The sequence below is a fragment of the Eublepharis macularius genome, chromosome 4 (assembly GCF_028583425.1).
Source record: "Eublepharis macularius isolate TG4126 chromosome 4, MPM_Emac_v1.0, whole genome shotgun sequence".
Classification (NCBI taxonomy): Eukaryota; Metazoa; Chordata; class Lepidosauria; order Squamata; family Eublepharidae; genus Eublepharis; species Eublepharis macularius.
In genome coordinates this window covers 179,845,305-179,856,740 of record NC_072793.1, presented here as the reverse complement: position 1 = coordinate 179,856,740, position 11,436 = coordinate 179,845,305, and the positions used below count along the sequence as shown (strand labels likewise).

At 48.1% G+C, this 11,436-nt stretch overlaps 1 protein-coding gene across 2 annotated transcripts; it reads left to right on the top strand.

Moving 5' to 3' along the window:
* The first annotated feature begins 359 nt into the window (after nt 1-359).
* Nucleotides 360-9,988, top strand: LOC129327250 (zinc finger protein 420-like). 2 transcript variants are annotated; one of them, XM_054975735.1, is made up of 5 exons: nt 360-497; nt 4,058-4,143; nt 4,844-4,970; nt 5,410-5,508; nt 6,757-8,795. In XM_054975735.1, exons 2-5 carry the CDS (start codon nt 4,129-4,131, stop codon nt 8,703-8,705), a joined length of 2,190 nt encoding a protein of 729 aa, XP_054831710.1. In that variant the 5' UTR covers nt 360-497; nt 4,058-4,128; the 3' UTR covers nt 8,706-8,795. The 2 variants fall into 2 exon arrangements, with proteins under 2 accessions (XP_054831710.1, XP_054831711.1); XM_054975736.1 differs by lacking the exons at nt 360-497; nt 4,058-4,143 and adding an exon at nt 8,835-9,988 and having other exon boundaries at nt 4,769-4,970; nt 6,757-8,666.
* Nucleotides 9,989-11,436: the final 1,448 nt, after the last annotated feature.

Sequence of the window (11,436 nt, the reverse complement as noted above, 5' to 3'; positions counted from 1 at the left end):
TTCTGGATGTGAGAAGCGCCAGGGACTCTTTTTCTCAGGGGCGGGGTGCTGCTTCCACATTTCCTTCTGTTGGCAGTCCTGCCTGTCTCCCTTTAACTCTTCCAGAGCCCAACCTTGCTCTTCTCCGGGGATCTCTTAGCCAATTCTGACCGGGTCAGATCCTGCTTAGCAGCCAGCCTCGGATCAGACGGGTCTATACCTTGCCACCTTCCCTCCCAGAGACAGAGAGAGAGAGAGAGAGCTGGCAGAGACTTCTCTCCTCCCCTCCCGCCCCGCCCCGCCCCGCGGTGGAGAGACCGAGGAATCCTCTGCGTAAAATCCGGTGCTGCGTGTCCAGCTTGCCAAGGCCGCGCCTCCCTCTCCTTCCCCCGCTGTCCTTTGCAGGCTTAAGGGGAGCGAGTCCCCCTTCCCAGAGGCACCGCCAGGAGGGGGCCTGGCGAGGCTTCGCCAAAGGGGCCCCGCTTCTCCCCACGCGCCCCGCCGCGGCTCCTTCGCCGGTGAGTTTGGAGCGCAGACGCGGAGAAGGCGGAGGGGCCGCCGGGCCAGGCTGCCGGACCGCAAGGAAAGCAAAGCAATCTGGGGGCGCCTGGAAGACCAGGCGACGACGTTTCAGGTTTACTGTTGGGTTGAAATGGCGCCCGGCCTTTAAGGTGCCGCCAGATGATGTTGTTTTAAGGGAAGGGAATGGGCGGCAGGAGAAATGGGGGTGGGAGAGGCGAGGCCCAAAGCAGCCGCCGATCCAGAGCTGGAACCGCCCCATCCAGGCCTCCGAAGCGGTTCCCTGGTGGTGTATGGGGGAGGGAGGGGGCGGCCTCTTTTGTGCAAAGTCAGGAGGCCCCTGCAATGCATGCGGGAGGTGGTGGTGGGGAACCCGCTTTCCTGTGCCTGTGGAATGCCTTGAGCTCGGCTTTCATCGGGGTTGAAGAAGGGAGAGGAGGCCCGGCAGCTCTGGCCGGGGCAGTTCCTGGAGATCTGGGGGCACAGCCTGGGGAGGGAGGAATCTCACCCAGGGTCTAGGGTGTAACATGGAGTTGCCCTCTGAAGCGCTCCTTTCTCCTGGCAACCCACGGTGGGGGCTTCAGGGAAGGGAGGGAGAGGCCAGGTCTGGAGCCGGGACTGCTCGGTCTGGAGCGCCAGCGTGGCCACGTTTGCGGAGGGCATAAAATCATTCCTGATAGGGAAGGCTAGAGCAGTCTTCAAAGAGCTCCAGTGCGGAAAAGGAAGCTCTTGGTAAGTGTGACAAGGATGCAAACGGAAGCCAAATTATTTTAAACATCTTTAATGATAGCTCCTGAAGGCATGTACAGATCCCCAAGTGTCCAAGAACACAAATAAAAGGATGTGAAAGTGGCAGCAATAAATTTTAAGCGGAGGTAAGTAAGGGTGAATGGGGCACCTCGCAGCATCTTCTCCTTTCTGCTGAGGAAGCCTGAAATTCACACGCTGCTGTCCCTCTTGAGGGAAACGGTCCTTTCTTTGAACATCTCAGATGGTTTTAAAAAACTGTTGCCTACCTCCAAATCAGCCCTTGTGGATGTAGCCAAAAGAAAGGTATTGGGGGGTGCGGAGGATCATAAACACAGAATTGTTCTGGCATCTATGGTATTTCTTCCCAGTAACATTCAGCATCTTCTCTCCTGTGACCCCCCCCGCAGCAGTGTGTCTTCAAGAGGGGTGTGAAATCCCTTCCCTTGGTGCTGGAGATAGGGTGATGCTGCTTCACTGTATTTCGTGGGGAGGTGGCGTGTGAGAAAGGAGACCTGTTTTGTAGAATCCCCAAAGCTGTATGAGTTTGGCTCTATCTCCCTCCTAGCATTCTGATTGCTGTCATCTTAATGACTTTGGATTAAAGGTCCTGTTTTCACATGCTTATGGGGGCTGTATAATGAGGCTAGTCCAACCTCCTGGGAGGGGATTGAAAAGGATGGGGCCACAAGAGAGAAGGTCGCTCTGTTTTCATCTGGGCCTGGATGCTGTAGGGGAAGGGGCGAAGCCTGAGGGGCTGTAAGAGACAAGGCTCTTCTCTGCAGCCTGTCAGATCTAACCCTGGTAAATGGAAGGGTGCCTGACACAGGCCTTCAAGGTCAGTGGTTTCCAGAGTTTTTGATCTATTGACCTTCAAGCCCAGACTTTGTATGGTGACCCACTGTAGATTTGGGTAAGGGACTGGGAAGGTGCAGAGAGGGGACCATGGGGTTGCAGAGACGTGAGAAGATGGCAGATGTTGGCAAAGACTTGGGTGGCAAGTAGGTTGGTGCTGAACAAATCCCACAGCAGGTGGGCCAAGATTCTGGGCTGCTGAAGGAGCCATGCCAAGAGGGAGCCTCTGCTCACACGTGCCACTTTCTCTCCTCCCTTTTCCGTGGATTGAACAGCTCCCACCTACTCTCCAGCTTGTATGGGGAATTTTCCCGGAAGCCAAACTGAGTTCATCCATAGTCCTTTTTCAGCAGGCAGGGAGCAAGAGACCGTCTTGAATTCTGAAATCCTAATTTTTCACTGTCACAGCCTCCTGCCTTCTTTTTCCATCTACTATTGTCAAGTTACTAGTTGCCAGACAGCATTCCAAAGCCCCCGATTATTGTCGCAATGTGGGAGGGCAAGCGAAGAACGGGAGAGGCTGGAAAGGGTGCAAGGAGCAGGAACCTCCCTTATATTACCTGGATGAGGCTCCTTGCAAAATAGGGGGAAATTAGCAGGCAAGGAGCAGTCTTAGCGAGAGGTCCATAACTAGCGGGATTTCCCACCAACTTTTACAGTGTCCATCCCACAGGAAGCTGACAAGGTTTTATCCAAGACAAAGGTATTTTTTTATTGAAAGGAAAGCAGCATACATACGTGTATCAAGCAAGCAAAGTTCCCAGGAATATAGCTGGGAAATGGGTAATCGAGTATGTTTGAGGGGAAGAGTACCTATCAGACGAGAAGCGAGGTCTGCAGAAAAGGAGCGGCATCTGTGAAGAGAAGCCCAGGGTGATCCCTGAGGGTGCGACACTTGGTTCCCACGGAAGCGTGGACTCTTTGACTGGGCCAGAGCCCAGATATTTATAGGGTGGACAGGACCTTGGGGCTGGATGGTCCTATACACAAAGGACTTTGATATTTGCCGTCTGAGAGGGATGAGGACTTTGATGCATTTTGATCAACGTTCTGGCCTGAGACAAGGGATGCAATTGCTTATTTTAGGTTCAGCCTCTAAAGAGCCTTTTCTGGGCCTGGGGGTTGCCAGGAGCCCAGGCCTGAGGCTGAGGAGGGGAGCAGCCTGCAGTAGGCCTCAAGGCAGCCTTTCCCCCGGGCCTCAGGCCTCCTCTCGGCCCATTTCCCTGGAGGCCTCTGTTGCCCAGGCAACCTCCTAGCCTCAGGATTGGGCCTGGAGACAAAGGAGGGAAAAGCAGGAGCCAATGGCTGAGGAGGTGTTGGGGCTTGGAGAGCAAGTATGAAAGGGATCCCCTGAGGAGACAGGCTTTTTTTCCCTGGAGATTTTTAGCCTGTTCCCTGGCGTCAGCTCTGCGCTTGCCTGCGACTTACCTCCTGTGCGGCCCGGTTGCTAATAGGCTAGAGACTGGTACCGGTCCACGGCCCAGGGGTTGGGGACCCCTGCTATTGATCATTCACCACAGGTGCAAGATCTCTTTTGAGGTCAGCAGTGAAGAGAAACAGCTCCAGTCTGACACATGTACAAGCCTGAGTCTCAGACCGGGCCCACCTATTGAATAGAATTAAGTTGTGGAGACCTGAACTTATGGAGTGCCTGGTATTGATTTAAGGCACGTCCCCCGGCCTTTTCATGCATGGATTCAAGGTGGTTTCGACTAAGACTGTGGATGTCGGAATACATTGTGGGATGCTTTCCTCTGTGAGGGTGAGCAAGGGAAGAAACATTGCCCCTGCAGGGTTAGTTTTCACTGTGCGGGGAGATTTCAGTTCCCAGCTGGAATCTCCCACCAACTGCCTCCAGTCAACCCGCCCATCCCATCGCCTCAGCCCCTCATTCCCAGCATATTTATTCTGTATCTTTAGAAAAAAGGATGTCCCCGCCTCTTTCTTTCCTTACCAGACAGCAATGAAGATACACTCTTGACGACTTCTCCAGTGTCTCCTCCCTGTGGTGAAGGAAAAGGACCAGCCATGCAAGCAGCTCAGGTAGGGGAGGGAGCGGTCACTGGGGAGGCGTCCAGGGGACAGCAGGGTGGGCTCCTTCTCCATTGCAAGGCTCAGGGGATCCGGCTTCTTCCCCTTGGTTCTGGTGCTGCAAGATATCAAGGTTGGCCACTTTGAAGGTGGGAAAATGGTCCCCCCCCTGTGTAGCATTCCATGTTCAGAGAAGAAAAAAATCCTGTCCACAAAACGACCCACCAAAAAGGATTTGCTCCTCTATGTGGACATCTCTGGAGTCTTCCTCAAAAAGCTACATGGCCCCTGTGACTAAGGACCGCCCCCTCTGGCCCAAAGATGCCCCCCCCCAAGAGGGCTGGGAGGGAAGAGCCCAATGTCCCCACAGGGCTCTTTCTGCCACCCCTTTGTTGGTGGAGTTCCACTTTGGTTTTACGATCCTTAGATTTGCTTCTTCTTTCTTTATTTTATATCCTAGTTTTCTCTCTGATCAGGGACCCAAAGCTGCTTAATTCTCACAGCAACAACCTTGTAAGGAAGGTTACGCTGAGAGACAGACAGGCCCAACGTCCCCAGATGAGCTTCCACAGAAGTGCAGAGATTCAAACTCAGCTGTCCCAAGTCCTGGTCTGCCTTTCTACTCACTAAGCCACACTAGAATCTTGGATCTTCTTTCTTGTAGACCAGCTTTCTAGTGATGTTAAGAAATGCTTCTTTCTTCTCCTTCCAGGGTGGGGTGTCCTTTGCAGAGGTGGCTGTGTATTTCACGCAGGGGGAGTGGAGATTGCTGAGCCCATCCCAAAGAACTCTCTATAAGGAAGTCATGCTGGAGAATTTTGTGAACGTGGCCTCTCTGGGTGAGGATCCCTTTCTCCTGGGCTGTCTCCTTCTTGTTGTGAGGAGTGACTGTAAGGAAGCCCCTGCTATGGAAGGACAGACCCTGCCTGCCCTGGGCCCACTGACTTACCTCTGCCGCTTTCCACGATCCTTCCTCTTATGTGGTTGTGGGTTTTCTTTGCAGGGAAAGAGCTACTACCCGGGAGTCCTTTGCGTGGCCCACATGAGAGTATCACAAGAGGCACCTGGAGTAGCTTGGAGCTGGAGAAGGTGGAGGGGGTCAGTCTAAGCAGGGGCTTCCCTCCAGTCTATGCCTTGCCTTTCCTGAGCTGAGATGTGTCTGAAACCCTGCTGGCTTCTCTGACACTTACTTAGTTCTAAGGTTGCTTGGCATTGCTGAACATACGTGCACACTGAAGTGTTTTAATGTTGTTGTTTGTTTGTTTTGTGGATAAAAAGGGCCTCAGATTGCCAAGCCTGGCCTCATCTCCTGGCTGGAAGAGGAGGAGGAGGAGGAGCAGTTTCCCCTGATCTCTGATGAAGAGGAGGGATTGGCAGGTAGCTGTCCTGGGGTTGTGTGTTGCCTGCACTTCCTTCCAATGGTGTTGTGGCATTTCTGTCGCCTTGTTTGTCCTCACAGTCTGAACTTCTTCTTGGCCTTTTCTTCACACTTGACTTACTCCTGATTTTCTTAGCAGTTGATCCACAAGCTCTGGAAACAGTTTGAGTACGGTTCTTGTTCTCAGGCCTTCCCTCCCTCTTCCTTTTTGCATTTTCTCAGATGCCTTAAATAATGAGGATTTTCTAGCGAAGGGGCTGTTGTCATCAGTGGCATCACAGCACCCCCTTCTTATTTTTCCATATGATTCAAAATGAACACACTGCCTGTCTTTGCTTGGGGAAGCCTAGGTGGGCAAAAGCTTCACCACCCAAGTCCCCCCACCCCCAGAACATGGTCCCAAGTGGGGTATCCTGTCTGGGCTGACCCAGAGCAAAGAGGCAGAGGTCACCACCAGCAGGTTAAGGCAGCCTCTGTGGGATGGTGCCCAGAGCTACAGCAGTGGCTACGACCCTTTCAAACTACACTGCTTTTTCTTGTCCTGGAAGTGGTCCCCCTCCCTCCCCCATGCCACCTGGGCTCTTTTAAAAAAATCATCATTTTCATACTGCTGTATTGACCTATCATTATAATAATAGATGCAGTAGGTTCTCTGAATTCCCAGTGTTCATTTTGAAAAAGGCATTCTCTTGCCGCTTCCTTTGCAGAGATATATTGCATATCTCTGCGATGTGAGAGGCTAGAGGCTCCCCAAGGAAAGAAGTCACACATTCAGGGTACCTGCTGCATCTATTATTGCAATGGTTGGTCAATATAAGAAGTAATGTGATCCACATCAATTCCTGACAGATCTCATAGGAAAACATTTCCTTTGAGAAACACTTTCCCAAGAAAGGCCCCTCCAAACCACTCCTCATTAACTCAGGGAGGAAAAGAGGAAGTTTTTAACATTGGGTCATTTTGAACTAGAAGGCCTTCATTGTGTACATACTCTCCCTTTTGTCCACTTGGGCTATATTTTCTACTGTACAAATGACTACTCTGGCAATTTACTCATCTTGAAATTTAGAATTAATAGAGAAAGAGAGGGTGAGAACTGGATACAGGCTGTTTGAACGTAACCTCTGTGAACCCCTGAGCGATCACAGAGTGCAAACAAAAGCATTACAAGGCAAAGTAGAAAACTCTGACAGGATATTCAGGGATTGTGCTTTGTCATCAACCCTGATGTATCTTCTTTTCAACAGGAGGCGTATGGAAGTCATGGAATGAAGTGGAAGAACATCTGGTGACTAACAAAGAAGAAACATATTCAGATGTGAAAGAGAGCGTTGAATATAATGGTGCCCTAAAGAAGCAGAAAAGAAAACATTCATCGAAAGAGAGGAATAATTCTGACCTTTTACAGCATAGAGACTTTCGAGTACAAAACATATATAACGGAGTAAACCGTATGGAATGCACTGCTACCAGAAAAAATAAGAAGAAAATATATAAATTTCTGGAGTGTGGAAAAGGCTTCAATCGGGATGGAAATTTTACTGTCCATCAAAGAATTCACACAGGGCCGAAACCTTATAAATGCCTGGAGTGTGGAAAAAGCTTCAGTCACAGTGGCGATCTTACTGTCCATCAAAGAATTCACACAGGGGAGAAACCATATAAATGCCTGGAGTGTGGGAAAAGCTTCAGAAAGAGTGGACATCTTACTGTCCATGAAAGAATTCACACAGGGGAGAAACCATACAAATGCCTGGAGTGTGGAAAAAACTTCTATTTGAGTACAAATCTTACTGTCCATCAAAGAATTCACACAGGGGAGAAACCATTTAAATGCCTGGAGTGTGGAAAAAGCTTCAGTTGGAGAGCAAGTCTTATGGTCCATCAAAGAGTTCACACAGGAGAGAAAGCTTATAAATGCCTGGAGTGTGGGAAAAGCTTCAGACAGAGTGGACATCTTACTGTCCATCAAAAAATTCACACAGGGAAGAAACCATACAAATGCCTGGAGTGTGGAAAAAGCTTCAATTGGAGTGGAAGTCTTATGGTCCATCAAAGAATTCACACAGGAGAGAAACCTTATAAATGCCTGGAGTGTGGGAAAAGCTTCAGTCACAGTCGCGATCTTACTGTCCATCAGCGAATTCACACAGGGGAGAAACCATATAAATGCCTGGAGTGTGGGAAAAGCTTCAGACAGAGTGGACATCTTACTCTCCATCAAAGAATTCACACAGGGGAGAAACCATACAAATGCTTGGAGTGTGGAAAAAAATTCTCTTTCAGTACAAATTTTACTGTCCATCAAAGAAGTCACACAGGGGAGAAACCGTATAAATGTCTAGAGTGTGGGAAAGGCTTCAGTCAGAGTGGATATCTTGTTGCCCATCAGAGAATTCACCTAGTGTATAAACCATATAAATGCCTGGATTGTGGAAAAACCTTCCGCCGGAGTGGAGAGCTTACTGCCCACCAAAGAATTCACACTGGGGAAAAACCATATAAGTGCCCAGAGTGTGGGGAAAGCTTCAGAGAGACTAGAAACCTTTCTTCCCATCAAAGTATTCACACAGGGGAGAAACCATATAAATGCCTGGAGTGTGGAAAAAGGTTCAATCAGAATGGAAATCTTACTAACAATCAAAGAATTCACAAGGGGGAGAAACCATATAAATGCCAGGAGTATGGAAAAACCTTCAGTCAGAGTGGCGATCTTATTGTCCATCAAAGAATTCACACAGGGGAGAAACTATATAAATGCTCGGAGTGTGGAAAAAGCTTCAGTCGGAGTGGTGATCTTACTGTCCATCAAAAAATTCACACAGGGGAGAAACCATATAAATGCCTGGAGTGTGGAAAAACCTTCATTCAGAGTGGAAATCTTACTGTCCATCAAAGAATTCACACAGGGGAGAAACCATATAAATGCCTGGAGTGTGGAAAAAGGTTCAATCAGAATGGAAATCTTACTAACCATCAAAGAATTCACACAGGGGAGAAACCATATAAATGGCTGGAGTATGGAAAAACCTTTAGTCAGAGTGGTGATCTTATTGTCCATCAAAGAATTCACACAGGGGAGAAACCTTATAAATGCTTGGAGTGTGGAAAATACTTCAGTCGGAGTGGTGATCTTATTGTCCATCAAAGAATTCACATAGAGGAGAAATCATATAAATGCCTGGAGTGTGGATAAACCTTCATTCAGAGTGGAAATCTTACTATCCATCAAAGAATTCACACAGGGGAGAAACTATATAAATTCCTGGAGTGTGGGAAAAGGTTCAATCAGAATGGAAATCTTACTAACCATCAAAGAATTCACACAGGGGAGAAACCATATAAATGCCTGGAGTATGGAAAAACCTGGAGTCAGAGTGGCGATCTTATTGTCCATCAAAGAATTCACACAGGGGTGAAACCATATAAATGCTCGGCGTGTGGGAAAAGCTTCAGTCGGAGTGGTGATCTTACTGTGCATCAAAGAATTCACACGGGAGAGAAACCATATAAATGCCTGGAGTGTGGAAAAAGCTTCCATCGCAGTGGACATCTTACTGTCCATCAAAGAATTCACACGGGAGAGAAACCATATAAATGCCTGGAGTGTGGAAAAAACTTCTCTCGAGGTGAAACTCTTACTATCCATCAAAGAATTCACACAGGGGAGAAACCATTTCAATGCCTGGAGTGTGAAAAAAGCTTCAGTAAAAGTGGATATCTTACTAACCATCAAAGAATTCACATGCGAGAAACCATACAAATGCCTGGAGTGTGGAAAAAGCTTCAATCAGAGTAATAAACTTGCTGTCCATTAAAGAATTTACACAGTGGAGAAAACATATAAATGCCTGGAGTGTGGAAGAAGCTTCAGGGATAGTGGATACCTTTTTTACCTGTTAGACTATGGAATTTCAGTTATTTAGAGTTTGTCTCCCCCCTTCTGCAAGAAGCACAAGGTTTCTTGGTTCCAAAAGGTTTATTGGAAGATTATGCTCAGGATACAGGTGTCTACAATTCAAGGGCTTGAGGCCCTTGGCTGAACGAAAGCTTTGTTGAGAATGACACATGAAAACGAAGGTAACAACACTTCAAACACCTATTTTTAGCCTCCCCCCTTAGTCCTGTCTGTGAAGGCATGGGAAGACGAGGACGTCAAGGACGTTGGCCGGAACGGGCTAATAAGGTCTGTGACACTCTGACAAGCAAACTGACACTCAAAGAATTCACACTTTGTAGAATCCGTATAAATGCCTGGAATGTGGAAAAAAACTTCAGTCACATTGGAAGCTTTAGTTTAAGAATTTATTCTGGTGGGGTCATGCTGTAGAAATGCTTGGAGTTTTGATGGACATTTCTTCAAATAGATTGGCTTACAAAATTAGAATGTAATGCAACAGTTCATAGTGATCTCTACCATAGTTTCGTTTAATTACTGCAAAAGTTTCAGAGATTAAAAGCCAAATCCTGAGAACCCACCATGTGCAGCATATCACAATTTTGTTGAGGTAGGGGAGCAAGACGCTCCAGGCTCCATGGTCCAGGGTGCAGAGTGAGCGTGCTGAGGTCCCTAGCATCCCTGACTAGATCCACTGCTCACAAAGCAGTTCCTGATGACATCCCTCTGAGTAGCAGAAAGGGCTACAGGCAACTACCCCCTTGGCCCTTCCTCCCATTGGCATCAAGAGGTCATGGAGGGAAGACGCAGGAACTGAGTAACCACAACAAAGGTCTGTGATGTCAGTGACATGCTAGTGCACCCCACAAATGAGTCATGTAAGTTAATGATCCTGCAGGTGGGGCCCAGACTTCTTTTGGAATTACATTTCCATACCATAGAGACCAGTTGGCCTGGAGAAAGCTACAGCTTTAGAGGTCATACTGTATGCTATCATACCCCACTTACCTCCTTCCTTTCTTCAAACTCAAGCCTCTCCAAGACCCACCCCAAATCTCCCACGAATTTCCTAAACCAGAGCTGGCCACCGTAGATCAGCAACAAAACCAAAAAGGGGAGGGGGAGAATTTACTTCCTCAAGAACACTGCTTTACAACAAGGAGAAGTAATCAGTTATATACAGAAACTCATGGCTAATTGCCATTTAGCAGTCAATTAAATTCATATAGCACTAAAAGGGATATCCCACTGACAGGGCAGCTTACTTACAGCACAACTCCTACCACCGAGTGGTGTTAAAGAAGAACATCCCAGTAGGACAATTTCTACGTATTAAAAGTAACACATCGTTCCAACAACATTACCAGGAAGAAGCTATGCGGATGGAAAATGACTTTAAGGCGCGTGGATACCCAGCTTGGGTGGTTTCCCGGGCCAAACAGAGAGCAGATCGCTCCACCCGTTCACAACTGTTGACTTATAGACAACGTGAGGCCGAAGGGATGGGTATCACTTGGGCCATTGATCATTCCCCCTTGGCTGACTCAATAGTAAAAATTATTAGAAAGTACTGGCGCGTCCTTTTAGATATCCCGGGTTGCGCGGCTCCACCCAGAATAGGATACCGACGAACGAAAAGCTTTAAAGATCTCCTGGTACATTCTGATTTCATGAGCCCAGCCAAGAAAACCAACTTACCACTTGGACATTTTCCTTGCGGCCACTGTAGCGTATGTGCCTTTAGCATAGATCTTAGGAAGATGGAATTTCCGAAATTACGGTACCCTTTAATGCCCAAGGATTTTTCCACATGCAATACTAGTAATGTAGTGTATCTCCTACAATGCAGTTGCCCTCTGTCATACGTGGGCTGCACTACCCGACCAGTGCGCCTACGCATGCAAGAACATATATCAAGGGTCAAAACTCGGAGTGAAGACACACCCCTCTATCAACATCTTTGGAGTATACACGGAAGTGATAGAACCTTTAGATACTCCGTTTTAGAGGTGATACAGAGACCTGGTCC